At 47.2% G+C, this 16043-nt stretch overlaps 1 protein-coding gene across 2 annotated transcripts in view; it reads right to left on the reverse strand.

Annotated features, from left to right (window-relative positions):
- Positions 1-470: 470 nt before the first annotated feature.
- Positions 471-16043, reverse strand: part of LOC119970335 (spindle assembly abnormal protein 6 homolog) — a 90228-nt gene continuing 74655 nt past the window's right edge. For both annotated transcript variants that reach the window (XM_038804779.1, XM_038804778.1), the window contains 2 exons: positions 5194-5303; positions 471-2251 (listed from right to left, as the gene is read on the reverse strand). In XM_038804779.1, the coding sequence (XP_038660707.1) occupies positions 2157-2251; positions 5194-5303 (205 nt within the window). In that variant the 3' untranslated portion in view covers positions 471-2156. The remainder of the gene's footprint in view (positions 2252-5193; positions 5304-16043) is intronic.

Below are 16043 nucleotides of genomic sequence, written 5' to 3' on the forward strand. Positions count from 1 at the left end.
TTAAGGTGAAGTTCCAAATTGTTAAGCAAGTACTTATTTTTCTTCCAAAGAAGGCAGTTTATTCATTAAACTTTGCATCAGTCCGACAGATCTGGAGAGGGAAAATGATCAGGTTTGATTTTTAGTTCTGTCATTTCTAGTGGTCTCCTATCCAAATCCTAATAATTACAAGATGTTGGGCGAGGCCAGGATTGGACTCGTCTGCAATACACTTTGCACTCTAATATAATTTTAATGAACCACATTCAGTAAGGGGGAGCTCTCAAGAAATAAGAACATGAAAACACAAGAAAAACCAAGGATGACAAAGGCCACTTGCCTCATTGTGCATTCCTCCTCTAGTACGTGAGCTCTCCTATTTTGGTGTACGATTTTATTTTTAAATCTTCTTCCCCACTTCATATTCCAGTTATACTTATTGATGGCAGATCTGAACAACTTTATTTTTAAAAAAATGAAGGGTCACAATCTCTTCTGCAAAAGTACATATATTTTATTCAGTCAAAATATGTATGCAACACTCATTTTAAATACAAAATATTTTACAATTTTTACATAGACATATATTCAGTACAACGGAGGTCATAAATTACTAGTTACAGCACAATAGGGAACGTAATGTCAGATCTGTACATCTGATGTGCTTTAAAATCCCTGATGCAATTATATTAGTCACCTTATCAAAGTAATAGAATTCAGAACGACACAGTAAGTTGCAGTAGTTCATGCTTCCAGGCAAAAAAATTGATAGGGCATAATAAATAATGGCACTTAATATTTTTTGAGGTGCATTCCATCAAACAAAATGGATTCTAATTTCCTTATTATGCAACTATCAAATTTAATTTGCAGATACAAAAAGTACATAATTACTGTCCTACTAATAAGACCAAACATGTCTGTAATTACCCCCTCCAGTGCTAATCATCAACAATTCCGTATTCCCTGCAGTGTTTGACAGGGACAACCCATTCCTGTATTGTAATACTGACTGTATATACTGAATTACAGTAAGGTTCCAATAATTGTTGAAGAAAACTGAACTCAAAACTGATTTCAGTTAGTAGATAATTGTCTCAAATCTGATGTCTTGAAAATAACAACAGTGCACTTGCAACTAGTTTGTTATGATAGCTGTTCCTACAGAAACTGCTGTCTTCTTTTAAGAATCAACAGATACCACTCATGCGATCCCAGCTAGGTTCTGATAAAGGATAGGTTGAGCAAGAAGAAAAACACCAAAAGACAAGAGTGGTGTCAAAGATATTGCTAATGCTGACAACATTATAGAAAAACAATGTGCATCAACTTAATAAGTATGCCGAGAATTTTATCCTCTAAAGGTTTGTAGTTACATTAATATTAATTTTTAAAATTTATTTATTTTTTGTTAGAGTACCCAATTTATTTTTTCCAATCAAGGGGCAATTTTAGCGTGGCCAATCCACCTACCCTGCACATCTTTGGGTTGTGGGGCGAAACCCACACAAACACGAGGAGAACGTGCAAACTCCACACGGACAGTAACCCAGAGCCGGGAGCAAACCTGGGACCTCGGTGCTGTGAGGCAGCAATGCTAACCACTGCGCCACCATGATGCCGTTGCATTAATATTAATAGCAGGACATATTCAAGAGTGTGTGTTGGGGGAGGACGACGCAGAAGGAAGAAAGTCCGAGGTTCTTCATGTAGAAGGTAGCCAATGTTCTTCACTGTTACCAAATTCCCAAGTTTTATTGCCCTGATACACATACCTTGATTGCTCCAAATTACCTCTACCAAATTATCTATCACACACAACACTAGTAATCTGCAAGGCACAAAATATAGACTTCTAGTTCTATCACATTAACTTTGGTATACTGCTGCGGTCTGCATGGAAGACCTTCCCTCAAATGAAGATTGGATTTGTATGCAAGTTTACATTCTGAAAATGGCAATAGTGTATTCTGGCAGTTTGAATGAGCACCTGGGTTTATGCTAATTATCACTGCCCAGTTCAGTCATTTCTTACAAAAGACAAACAGGTCTAAATGTATCACTGCAATACTTGCAGTGATGTGTTCTGATGGCCCTTTTTTAATCAAAGGGAAGAAAATTCCTTTCTCCTTTCATGATTATGATCCATATTGAGAAGTTTTGCTACTGTTCTTTCTTCATGATGCAGGGAGCCTCGGCTGTTGTCCAGGGAAGTAGGCAGACATCACTGTTGGCGGATTTCCTTGCTTTGGCACAGGCGGACGTGTTGACACTAAATAAACATCCAGAAAACAATGGAGGTGGGGAGAAAGAAGAGAAAAGGAAGTAATTATACTTGCTGGCTAAAAATGATCAACTGCTCATTTCCAAAACCTGTTTGAAGAATTTTTATTAACATTTTCATTTAAGGACCCTAATCCCACCATTGGGCATATGTTGGGGTCAGGTATCCAGAAATGTTGTTGCCAGGAACCTGACGGCATTTTTTTTGAGGAGGTGACCACTTAGCCCCATCCAATTAAGGGTGGATGGAGAGCGCATACCTGTGGCTGGAGGGCCATTAGAAGATCCCAAGCACCAAAAGATCAGCAGCCCATTGCAGAAGTGGGTGATGTAGGTATTTGACAGAGGCACCTTCTGAAGAATTTTGAAGATGGTATAAAAAGTAATCACTGCTGCCGGTCACTGTAGAGGGACACCTCTCCACAATGGGAGGCTTCCTTCATACATTGGTCAGGTTACAAATGCAGTGTGCTCCAAAATGGCCTGAAGGAAACATGCCAGCAACTCAGCATGCCAGATGGTGGTGAGAAATTGCTGGCCCGCCCCTCTCCACAACCGAATGAAAATTCAACCAAATTTTTTAACATTTAACCCAAGTATGTGTGTTGCAGGAATTTCATAAATAGCTAGGATGGGTAAGGTAAGAAGGATGATCCAATGTTTGGTCCAAAAGATACAAAGTGAATGTGGGACAGAGACTCATGTAGCTGAAGCTCCTATTACCAATACTGAGGTGAACATAGAGCATAGAACAGTACAGCACAGAACAGGCCCTTCGGCACTCGATGTTGTGCCGAGCAATGATCACCCTACTCAAACCCACATATCCACCCTATACCCGTAACCCAACAACCCCCCCTTAACCTTACTTTTTAGGACACTACGGGCAATTTAGCATGGCCAATCCACCTAACCCGCACATCTTTGGACTGTGGGAGGAAACCGGAGCACCCGGAGGAAACCCACGCACACACGGGGAGGACGTGCAGACTCCACACAGGCAGTGACCCAGCCGGGAATCGAACCTGGGACCCTGGAGCTGTGAAGCATTTATGCTAACCACCATGCTACCATGCTGCCCGTGAGAGAAGGGGTAATGTACTAAAGTGCCAAAGTCTGATCGGTATGTTTGAGATTGCATAGTTTGAAAGATATGACACCTTGGAGGATTTAAGTTGAGAACAAAATATTTTAATTAAAAGCTTTGGGAGAGAGGCGGCACGGGGTGTAGTGGTTAGCACTGTTGTCTCACGGCGCCGAGGAACCGGGTTCAATCCCGGCCTGGGTCACTGTCTGTGTGGAATTTGCACATCCTCCCCGTGTCTGCGTGGGTCTCACCCCCACAGTCCAAAGATAGGCAGGGTTTTTGGATTGACCATGCTAAATTACCCCTTAATTGTAAAATTAAAAGAATTGGGTATTCTAAATTAATTTTTCAAAAAAGCACTGGGAGATGGTGCACAAATGTAGATATCAAGGACTGGAAGATAGGTGAGCAGACCTAATTTAGGACAGGCACCAGCTAATGATAAACATTTCTATTACTCCTGAAAACTTAAATTAGTTTGCTAGAGCTACTTTCTATTTCCAAAATGACGAACATTTCACTCTCCTCTGAACCTATGATTTTCTTAAGTGGCTTATTTATTGTTGATGAAGTAGGAAGATGTTGTACATATTTCCCTGTAACATAGGGGCAGGTGGGTGGAAAAATTTAAGACAGGCACTGAAGGAAACTCACCCCAATGCACTGTGCCATGAAGCATGATGATATTAGTTTTGGTTACTCTCAGCCAAGCTGATAGGAGATGACGTTGAGAGACCCCCACAGGAAGAGAAAACTGAAGGCATCACCATGTCGAACACCTCTCATATCCTATGTAGAATTGATCTTGTATTGAGCTCTAGATGCATATATGATATCATGGATAATATGCTGAAGTCCTTTATTTGTAGGCAAAAACACTTAGGATGTTGAAAATCAGAAAGAGAATGCTTGAAATACTCAGGAATCATCTGGGCAGTCCTTATTCTCTCCATATAGCTGCTGTTAAAAAATAAATTGTTCATGGAATCTAGGTATCATTGACAAAGCCGAAATTATTGTGCGTTCCTAGTTGCTCGAGAAGGGCGTTAGTTACTGTGCCTTTTTGAACTGCTGCAGGATATCTGTGCAGGTCGCTACACTAAAAGTGCAGTTTTGTAAGGCAGTTCCAATATTTCAATGCAAGTGAAGGAACGGTGATATATTACCAAGTCAGGGTGTATGTGACTTGGAAAAGGACTTGCAGATAGTGGTGTTCGCATTGATCTGCCTCCCTTGATCTTCAAGATACTATGGGTCACAGGTTTGGAAGGCGCTGTTCAAGGAGTTTTGGTGAGTTATAGAAGATACACACTGCACCCATGGTGTGCCTGTCATGAAGGGAGTGAAATATTTAAGAGAGGTGAATGGAGTGCTGATTAAGTGAGCTGCATTCATGGATTGTGTCAAGTTTCTTGAGTATTACTTGGAGCTGTACTCATCCTAAGTATTTCCAACATTTTCTATTTATTGTTCTTACTTGTAGACTTTTGCAGGCATTTTCCAAATTGTACTGACACATAATGGGCATTATAACTTTGTGTTCATACTAAACAGCATAAGAAAGTCAACAGTTGGTTGGATTATATCCATTTGTTCCAATGAATTCATGATAATTTCATGTTTTTTGCACCAAAAACAAATTCTCCAATAATTTGTATTAAGTAACTATGGATTAAAAATGTACTGTATGATTTTCTTAAGTACTGATTTTTTTAAAGCAAAAATTAAAAGTGGTTATAAATCAAACATTACAACCTTCCAGTTATTGCAGTTTTCTTCGTCTACAGGCATGAAAACTTGTATAATGTATTCAAAAGTTTGATCTCGTCCAACTACTTTACTACCTGCACTAGATGGACATGATGCCTTCTGTAGTAGTGCCCCTCGAGATGAAATTGGTTTACCGCCTTCCCTCTTCTGCAAGTATTTCAGGTCCAAGCCAACTGGTTCGCTACTGTGAATAAGAAGTGATTCTAATTAAACGGTTGATGGGGAATCGTTCAAATCACTGACATACTGAAGCCGAGGGGTTGACACAAGTGATTAAAACATTTCAGCTTTTAAAGCTTCTATTTTACAAATTACATTACAACTAATCACATTGGTAGGTTGAAAGAAGTAGATTGTACTATTAGATTACAGCTTTTAACTTGTTGAATACGGAACAATGCGATGGACTTCCGGTGGCGGCTATGAAGGAGTAGATCGCACATTTTATGGCTCCCGCTCGTGTCGGAACTCTGGACTTCTGGATTTTTTGTCGGATCTCATTTGGAAAATTGATGTTGGATGCAACTGTGATGGGCCAAATGGCCCCCTTCTGTCCCCCGAGGAAGCGATGGACTTCGCGAGAAAGGGCTGGTAGCGGACTGAGGTGTTTGGACTGAACTTTGCTGTAGTGTTCATGTTTAAAAAAGTTTTTGGACGTTATCTGTAATGCCTTCTGTATCGATTTGGGGCCTGCGGATGAGCTGCATGAGTTAAAGTTTGCATTTGCACTGATGGGGAATGGAGGTGTGAATGTTAGATATTGGATCTTCTTTTTGATTTTCTTTGTGTTTCTTTTGGGCAATTGGGTTGGGATTGTTTTCGTTTGGGTGGGGGCCACCAAGCCAGCTGGGTGGGCTAGCTCACGGAAGCGCAGTGGGGGGTGAGCAGATGTTATGCTTGTTGAAGGGGGCTGTTTGTATAGTGCTATTACTGGGGGTGGGGGGGGGGGGGGGGGAATGTTCTGCTAATGTGGGGGGACTTTTGCTGTGGGACAATAGGGAGGTCGGGGATGGAGGCTGCCTGGGGGCAGGCCTGTGGATGCGTGGGGCGCGGGCTGGAGGCTGGCCCAAGAAAAGTGATGGCTGATCGGGATGGGGTGGGCAAAAAGCCCCCCAATCAGGCTGATCACATGGAACGCAAGAGGGCTAAATGGGCCGGTTAAGAGGGCATGCGTGTTCGTGCATTTGAGGGGACTGAAGACAGACGTGGCAATGTTGCAGGTTGCAGGAGACGCACCTTAGAGTAACTGACCAGGTCAGATTAAGGAAGGGATGGATCGGACAGGTTTTCCACTTGGGGCCGGACTGTAAGTCTAGAGGGGTCGCGATCCTGATCAACACGCGAGTGTCATTCTAGGCGGGAAGAATAGTCGTGGTTGGGGGGGGGGGTTCCGGTACATCATGGTCAGTGGGAAACTGGAGGGACTGCCGGTGGTGCTCGTGAATGTGTACGCGCCAAATTGGCATGATAAGGAGGATGTTGGGGAAGCCTGGACCTGGATTCGCATAAGCTGGTCATGGGGGAGGGACTTCAACAGAGTCATTAACACAGGGCTAGACCGGCCTAGACAAGGACAGGCTGGGTGCCAGCAATGGCAAAGGGGCTCATGGAGCAAATGGGGGGGGGGGGGGGGGGGGGTGGACCAATGGAGATTTGGGCAGCCGAGAGTGAAGGGGTTTTGCTTCTACTCGCACGTGCATAAAATGTACTCCGGAATTGACTTTTTAAATCCTGAATAGGGCTTTACTGACGGGGGTAGTGGACACGGAGTATTCAGCTATCACGATCTCGGATCATGCCCTGCACTGGGTTGACCTACAGGTGAGCAAGGAGGGTGGCCAACGCCTGCACTGGAGGCTGGACATGGAACTTTTGGCGGATGAGGTGTGTGGGCGGCTGAGGAAATGTATCCAGAACTATCTGGAAGTCAATGACACGGGGGAAGTTTTGGCTGCAGTGGTCTGGGAGGCGCTGAAGGCGGTGGTTATAGGGGAGCTGATCTCGACCTGCTCCTATATGTATCAGACCCACAGGAAGGGATGGAAGAAATCATGAAGATTCTGGGGGATTTTGGCCGGTTTTCAGGTTATAAATTGAACATGGGGAAAAGTGAGATGTTCGCGATCCAGGCAAGGGGCGGCTGGAGAGGCGATTGGGGGAGCTGCCGTTTAGAGTGGTGGGAGGAAGCTTCCGGTACCTAGGCATCCAGGTGGCACGGGAATGGGAACGGCTGCACAAGCTTGATCTGGCCCGACTAGTAGACAAAATTGAAGGAGGATTTTCGAAGGTAAGACGTACTCCCGTTGTCACTGGCTGGGAGGGTACAGACAGTGAAAATGACGGTCCTCCAGAGATTCCTGTTTGTGTTTCAGTGTCTCCCCATCTGTATTCTACGATCCCTTTTTAAACGGGTCAACAAGGTGATCTCTGGCTTTGTATGAGCTGGTAAGACCCCGCGAATTAAAAAGGGGATGCTGCAGCGCAGCCGGCGAGGGCTGGCGCTGCCAAACTTTAGTTATTATTACTGGGCGGCGAATATAGCCATGATTAGGAAATGGGTGGTGGGGGGGTTGATGTGGGAGCGAGTAGAGGCGGCATCATGTAAGGGGTTTGGGGGCGTTGGTAACGGTGCCTCTGCTGTTCCCGTCGGCACGGTACTCCACCAGCCCCGTGTGGTTGCGGCCCTGAGTCGGGGAGCAATGGCGGAGACACGTGGGAGCAGAGGGAGCATCGGTCTGGTCTCCAATCTGCAATAATCACTGGTTTGCCCCGGGGAGGCTAGATGGAGGGTTCCGGAGATGGCAGAGAGCAGGGATCGAGAGGATGGGAGATCTGTTTATAGAGGGGAGCTTCCCCAGCCTGAGGGAGTTAGAGGAGAAATTTGAATTGGCGGGAGGGAACGAGTTTAGGTACCTGCAGGCGCAGGGGAGCGGAACTTCCTATGCAGGCAGGTCTCAACCTTCCTGCTCCTACCACCAAGGGGGGATACAGGATAAGGTAGTTTCCAGGAAATAGGTGGGAGAAGGGAGGGTTTCAGACATGTATAAGGAACTCATGGGGTCAGAGGAAAGGCAGACCGAGGAGCTGAAACATAAATGGGAAGAGGAATTAGGAGAGATAGAGGACGGTCTCTAGGCGGACGCGTTGAGCAGAGTCAACGCGTCCACATCATGCGCCAGGCTCAGCCTGTTACTGTTAAAGGTCGTTCACCGGGCTCACGGGTTCTCTGGGATAGAAGATAGGTGCGCAAGGTGTGCGGGAGGAGACAGCGAACTATGTTCATATGTTCTGGGCACGTCCGAAGCTTAGGGGATTCTGGCAGGGGTTTGTGGATGTCATGTCCACGGTGCTGAAAACAAGGATGGCGCCGAGTCCAGAGGAGGCGATTTTCGGAGTGGCGTAAGACCCGGGAATCCAGGAGAAGAGGCAGACGTTCTGGCCTTTGCCTCTCTGGTAGCCCGGAGACGGATATTATTAGTTTGGAGGGACTCAAAGCCCCCAAAGTCGGAGACCTGGCTAATTGACATGGCTAGCTTTTTCTGTCTGGAGAAAATCAAGTTCACCCTGAGAGGGTCAATGTTAGGGTTCGTCCGGAGGTAGCAGCCGTTCGTCGACTTCTTTGGGGAAAATTAACCGTCAGCAGAAGGGTTGAGGTTTAGTTTAGAGTAGGGTGTTAGAAAAGGTGGGACCTGTGAGGGAAGACGGCTTTTGCACTATGTGTATATTTGTCTGTAAACGGTTTCTTCTGTTATAGTTATAAAACTTAAATACCTCAATAAAATGTTTATTAAAAAAAAAGAAAATGGAAGAATTCCAAGTTGACCTGGCTAGTCCTCTATTTCAACAAGCTGTCTCCCAACAGTGACATTTAGCTTAGCAAATAAGCTCACAATAGTTTTGGTGTACAGAATTTTACAATGCTTAAAACCAATGTCAAATCTGCTGTAATTTTTTCATCTGTTTTACAATAGCAATTAAATCAAGTCGCTCAATTTAAAATTCTTAACTTACAACCTATTAAAGAAACGATCTGGAGATCAATCTGAATAATTTATTTTCAAATAATGTACTCAGTCACCCAGAACACAACCCATATTTCATTGTTGAAGCTAGTTCACAAACTAGTTGTTCCTTAGTTGTAGCCAAAAGTTCTATTAGAGTCTACAAAACGTTAAAACCTTAGTTTTAAATCTGATAAGATCTACCTTATTATGCCTCCCATCAGGGTTTTGCATATTTAAGTATTCTACTGGAACATAGGAGTAAATAAGACATTGTTTTTTCTCTACTTTTCAATCGATTGGTATTTGGATGCCGTTATACTTTTTTCTCAAAATCCAATTTTTTTCCATGCTCTCTCAATTGCAGCACCCTGTACCCCAAGTACTCATTCATCATGCAGGAGTGTAAACTTTAGTACATTGATTGTGGAGTTGTTATGGTTGAGCCTCATCTGGTCATCTGACATCCACATACACGGGTTTACAGTCGTGGTCACTGAAGGTGACAAGCTCCAGCAGTGAATATGTTGCAACAGCTTATTCAGTATAACCCAGAGTTTGAATAATGGCCCTTAGATTATCATAGAATTTACAGTGCAGAAGGGGGCCATTTGGCCCATCGAGTCTGCACCGGCTCTTGGAAAGAGCACCCTTTCCCAAGGTCAACACCTCCACCCTATCCCCATAACCCAGTAACCCCACCCAACACTAAGGGCAATTTTGGACACTAAGTGCAATTTATCATGGCCAATCCACCTAACCTGCACATCTTTGGACTGCGGGAGGAAACCGGAGCACCCGGAGGAAACCCACGCACACACGGGGAGGATGTGCAGACTCCGCACAGACAGTGACCCAAGCCGGAATCGAACCTGGGACCCTGGAGCTGTGAAGCAATTGTGCTATCCACAATGCTACCGTACTTAGACTTGCATATTCAATGTATTGACTTCACTTTTAATAAATTTGCAGAATCAGATTCTCTTTTGAATGCCAAATTGAGGCTCTTCCAGCACTGTATTGCAATTAACCGTATCGTGCCCTTTAAAGCATATAATTATGAAAGACCAAATTGGCTTATTTTTCCACAGTAAAGAAAATTCAGTCATCCGAGCACAATACATCACAGTGGTGAGCTCAAATTTAAATGTAACGATTTGGATCAGTCCATAAACGGCCTTATTTTCAAGCTCCAAGAGAAGGTTAGGATTACATCTGGAGGTCAGCCAAATGTCTCAGTGTTACCGCCTAACAATAATCTTAGGTAATTACACTGAAATAAATTGGGACAACCTGCACAATATAGAAAAACCAGTTTCAGTCAACAAAGGTTCTAAAAGTCCAAGGCTCTGAGGAATGTCAGTTTCTGGGTCAAACCAAAGAAGAACATGGTTATGGGGAAGTGATTTTAAAATAATAGCGGAATGGTTTCTCCAGCTTACTATCAAAATAAAATGATGAAAAAAACACAACAATCTCTCTACTTCACACATACATCCCTAACTTCCCTCTGCACCCTCGCTTCTGGCTTTCTCATCTTCCCTTGTATCACATTCTTTTTTGGCTCATTTTCTGGTCATTAGCTTTCCCTCATTTTTTAAAATCACTTTTTCCTGCAACTCTCATATGTTGTTTGCTTCCTTTTGTATTTCTCTCCCTTCCCATTCTATATTTCTGTGCAGGAATGGGTGGGATAATTGGGAAATGGGAAGAAAACAGTCTGGAGAAGTAATACAAGGAAGTAACAGCTGCTTACCAAAAGTTTCTCATGAAGCCCAGAAGTGTAAGTCACATTTACAGCATTTGGAACTTCTTTCTGAATACCCTAAAACGTGATCTATATTGAGCTCTGACAAGTTTGTCCTTTTACAAAATATACATTGCTAGGGATTTGCTAGTGTACGTCCACACCATCAACACTTTCACAATGCATTTTACAAGTTAGCTGCACTGTCAATAGACGGAAGTGAAAGACTTGGGAGGGATTCTCCATTTCTGAGGCATAAGCCGACGCAGAATTTGTGGAGTTCCACAACAGCAAAACTGTCGCTACACCACCACACAGAACACAAACAATTCTAATGAGAAACGGTGCCGGGTTCGCGATTGACACCTCAGGAGGCTGACAAGCTGCAGCTGCATATACACACTTCACGCCCCACACACCATCCCAGTCAACACGATGGCAGCAAGGAGAGCAGCTTCAAGCTTCACGGATGCTGATCTGGAGACACGCCCCCCCCCCCAGGAGAAAGTCACACACAATCGCCGGGAGCAGGAGGAGGACCGCACGACCTGCGGCCCCTCACCATGGCAGAGCAGAGTGCCCGGGATGTGGTCGGCGGCCCGGAGGAAAGGGAGGTCGCCGAGGTGGAGTTCGGCCACTGGCGCGAGGAAGTGAGACCCCGCTTAGTTGTGGTTCCCTGTGACGGATGTGTCAAACCGCACCCCCCCCCACACGCTAGCCCAAAACCCCAGTGAGCTGAGCAGCGATGAGAGTAGTTCGGACCCAGCCCTCTGCCCGAGACTCAGGAGCTCGAGTCAGAGGATGTCACAGATTTCCCGTCACAGCTATCGCCAACACCCTCCACCATCCCAGAGACACGCACCTTGGTTGGGCACTGAGTGGAGAGGCTCCAGGGACACTCTCTCGTGCGCACCACACAGCTGGTGTGGTACCTCAGGTGGAGGTAGGAACACCGAGGGGAGGGCAGGCCGACCCTAGGGACCAGCTGCAATCTGGACGGGTTTCAGGCTTCTGGAACGGACAGTCCAATCAATTGTGGAGATGCAGTCGCTAGCCAGGGATCACATGAGGGGTTGTTGGCGAGTATCCAATACCTGCAGGTGCAGTTGGAGGGGTCCAACCGCTAGCAGCAGCAGGAAGTGGTGCTGACCATGCGTGCCACCCAGGCCAACACCGCACAGCCAGCGTCCGCGGATGAGGCATTCGGGGCAACAGTTTCATGTCCAAAGCCTGAGGCATTCTGCGCGGGCGCTGGTCGAGGCCCACGGCAAGGTGACCGCCTCACAGGCGACCATGTGCCAGAGCCATCTGGACATCACAGCAGCGTTTCTGAGCGTGGCCCAGTCATAGCAGGCCACGGCTAGTAACATCGGCGGAATTGTCAAGGCTGTTATGGGCCAAGGTTTAGAAAACTCCAAAGTTATAATGGAGTTCACCTGACCCACAACTTTTAATAGATTTTGGTTATGGGGAAGCACAAGGGTCCACTCTCCAGGTGTTATGCAACAGAAACGTTAAGTATTTTAAAAACAAAAACAAGGTTTATTGTATGAACCCAGTTAACATTTTAGAAACACACAGTAAACATCTTATCAACCACCCCACAGATACAATACTCTATCGGTAACCCTTAATACCTTTCCTAGCAACATCTATAAGTTAAACCCTTTTTTAACAAAGACAGCAGTTTTAAATTCTCTACAGAAACATGTATTACTTTGAAATCATCAAGTGATCTGGAGACATTCTTTAGAGAGAGAGAGAGAGAGAGAGAGAGAGAGAGAGAGAGAGAGAGAGAGAGAGATATAGCTTCTTGTTTGAATGCAGCTCTCCAACTCAAAACAAAACCAAAAAACAGAGCCAGAAAGCAGCTACAGCTCAAAATGGAAGTGAAAGAGAGAAAGACAGTCCAGTTCCACCCACTCTGACATCACTGCAGCTATTTGACAAACACCCATTTCTTAAAGATGCATCGACCTGACAAGGCACTGGCCAACGTGGCGTACACACAGAGGGAGGTGGCCCAGTTACTGCTGATGTGACACAAACCCAGAAGATGGTGGCACTGTCAATGGGTGATGTGGCGCAGTCCCAGACGGAGATGGTCCACTCCCTGTGCTCCATGACTGGTAGCGTCTGCTGGCGGGTGAGCCTCAGGGGATAGCTCTGCTTGCACCCCCATCCCATGGAGTAGCCCGGGGGCCATTGGGCACCCCAAGTGAGGAGGAGGTGATCGGGCGTGTGCCAGTAACTCTCCTGCCAGAACACTGCAGCATCTCAGACTCTTTCCCCCCTCACAATCCCCCCGTCCCTGGTGCATCTGGTGGGCAGCGGGCAGAACATGGCAACACCGCGTCACCTGGGACACCCGAGCAGCAGCCAAGCCCATCGGGCCCAATCGCCCCAGAAGATGCCCACCACTGGGGATCCGGGTTGCACGGCGGGAATCACAGCAGGCCTCCAATCTTGCCGAATCATCTGGGGAACTACCTAGACGTAGCGTTAGGGACGGAAGGCTAGAAAGATAGACACCAGTTAAGTGCAGGGCACAGTTTAGTTATAGGGGCTACGGCACAAACCTGTATATAGTTGTTCACATTAAACATTAAACACCTGTTACCACTGTTAAAATGTTAGTTACGGAGGGGGAATGGGCGAATGGTGTGGGTGGCCCGGGCTCTCCATCCCCCCGCTGGCAAGCCCAGACCAGCCCACCCCTCACACGCATCTGACAGAACACCGAGGCAGGTTGTAGCCACCGTCACCCCAGGGATTCAATAGGACTGTGCGATGGAATGGCCAACTCGCATGTAGCCATCACCCAGGTGGACGGTGGAAAGAGCTACCGTGAACAAAATTCAAACGTTATCACACAATGCAGAGTACCAGAGCTCATCGCAGAGTGGGTTGTCATCACCCTCCATCCCATGGCCCATACCAGCTGATACTGCCAACCTAGGGCTCACACTCCGTACTGCGGCAGGTATGTATCACGGAGGGAGTTTCATGCTTTGTGGGGGGGGGTGGGATGCGGTGTCCGTGCCCCTGGCCAGCCCCCACCCCCCCAATTGGTGAATCTGGAGAAGATGAGAGGGTCTCGTGCACGTTGGTCCTAGCACTACCTGTGCCCCATGTCCTGCCTATCCTCCACCGCATTCGCCTCATCAGGCCTGTCGCTCACCCCCCTCCTCCAGATATCGCCCCTCTGCTGCGTCATGTTGTGGAGGACGCAGCAGGCTGCCACAATGCAGGCGACCCTCTCAGTGTTATACTGGGGGGCCCGCCAAAGCGGTCCAAGCATCTGAACCGCATCTTCAGGAGGCCGAAGCACTGCTCGATCACATTCCTGGTTGCTCTATGGCCATCATTGTAGCAGGTCTCCGCATCGGTCGGTGTCATCAGCCATGACCTCAATGGATAACCCCCATCACCCAGGATCCAAACCCCAGCCGGGGGCGGGAAGGGGCGCCTCGAATATATCAGGAATCGCGAGAGTGTCAGGATGAAGGTGTTGTGCACACTGCCCGGATATCGAGTGCGGACCTGTATGATGCACAGTTGGTGGTCACATATCAGCTGCACAGCTTAGTGGGGAGCACAGCTTAGTGGGGAGGGTGAAGGCGGATTTGGTAAGGTGGGATGCTCTCCCTCTGTCGCTGGCAGGTCAGGTGCAGGCGATTAAAATGAATGTGCTGCCGCAAATTTTTGTTTATATTTCAGTGCCTGCCGATCTTTTTGTCAAAGGCATTTTTTCAGGGAGGTGGATAAGTTGACCACCGTGTCTATTTTGGGTGGGGGGGGTTGAAGGTGAAGGTAGCCAGGGTAAGGAAGGTACTTCTGCAGACAGAACGGCGGACAGGGGGGTTGGGCCTCCCAAATTTATTGTGCTATTACTGGGCGGCGAATGCCGAAAGGGGGGGGGGGGGGGGGGGGGGGGGGAGAGCCCCAGTGGGTTAGAATGGAGGAGAGTCTGTGCAGGCTTGGGGCTGAGGGTATTGCCAGGTAAATATTCTGGAAGTCCGGTGGTGGTGGCACCGCTGAAGATTTGGAGGCAGTTCAGGCAGCTATTTAAGTTGTGGGCGGGGTCAAGAGAGTTGCCGATTAGGGGGAACCATAGATTTGGGCCAGGGAAATTAGATGGGAGGTTTTGGAGATGGGAGCGAGGGGACTCAGGGTACTGAAGATCTGTTCCTGGGAGGTCATTTTGCAAGGCTTGAGAAGTTGGGGGAGAAATATGGACTGGGGTAGGGGAATTATTTAGATACCTGCAGCTCCGGGACTTTGTCAGGAGGAGATTCAGAGGCAGCACGGTGGCGCAGTGGTCCGCATTGCTGCCTCAAGCGCTGAGGTCCCAAGTTCGATCCGGCTCTAGGTCACCGTCCATGTGGAGTTTGCAAATTCTCCCCGTGTTTGCGGGAGTTTAGCTTTAATCCCCTCCAAGGATACCTTATCCTCCTGCAAAAACCTCCCACAGCTTGACGACACCACCCCCTTCTCCATCCTCCCCCTGTCGTCAACACCTCTTCCAACAACGTAGAGGCCGGCGCTATCGGGAAGCTCTGAATTGCCTTCCTTTTTTAAAATAAATTTAGTATACCCAAAAAAAATTTTTCCAAATAAGGGACAATTTAGCGTGGCCAATCCATCTAACCTGCACATCTTTGGGTTGTGGGGGTGAAACCCATGCAGACATGGGGAGAATGTGCAAACTCTACACGGACAGTGACCCAGCCGCGATTCGAACCCCGGTCCTCAGCGCCATAGGCTGCAGTGCTAGCCACTGTGCCGCTGGCCGCCCTGGAGGGAGGTTTTTACGATGATCTCGGGGGTGTTACATGTGAGTCTAGAACCAGGGCCCCTAGAAGCCATTTTCGGGCTGTCGGACCAGCCAAGGCTTCAGGCAGGGGCAGATGTTTTAGCCTTCGCCTCGCTGATTGCCTGGAGTAGGGTCCTGCTGGGTTGGAGGTTAGCTTATCTGCCCTGTACCTCGGCTTGGCGGGCCAGGGGAGACCTGCTGAAATTCTTGACATTCGAGAAGGTGAGGTTTGAGCTGACGGGGAGGATGGAGGGGTTCTAGAATTCATGGGCATTGTTTATCATGCACTTTCAAGGATTGGAGGCCATCGAATATTAGGGATGGGAAGGGGGGGGGGGGGGGGGGGCATTGAGGGGGTTG

This window comes from Scyliorhinus canicula, chromosome 8 (assembly GCF_902713615.1).
Source record: "Scyliorhinus canicula chromosome 8, sScyCan1.1, whole genome shotgun sequence".
NCBI classification, from domain to species: Eukaryota; Metazoa; Chordata; class Chondrichthyes; order Carcharhiniformes; family Scyliorhinidae; genus Scyliorhinus; species Scyliorhinus canicula.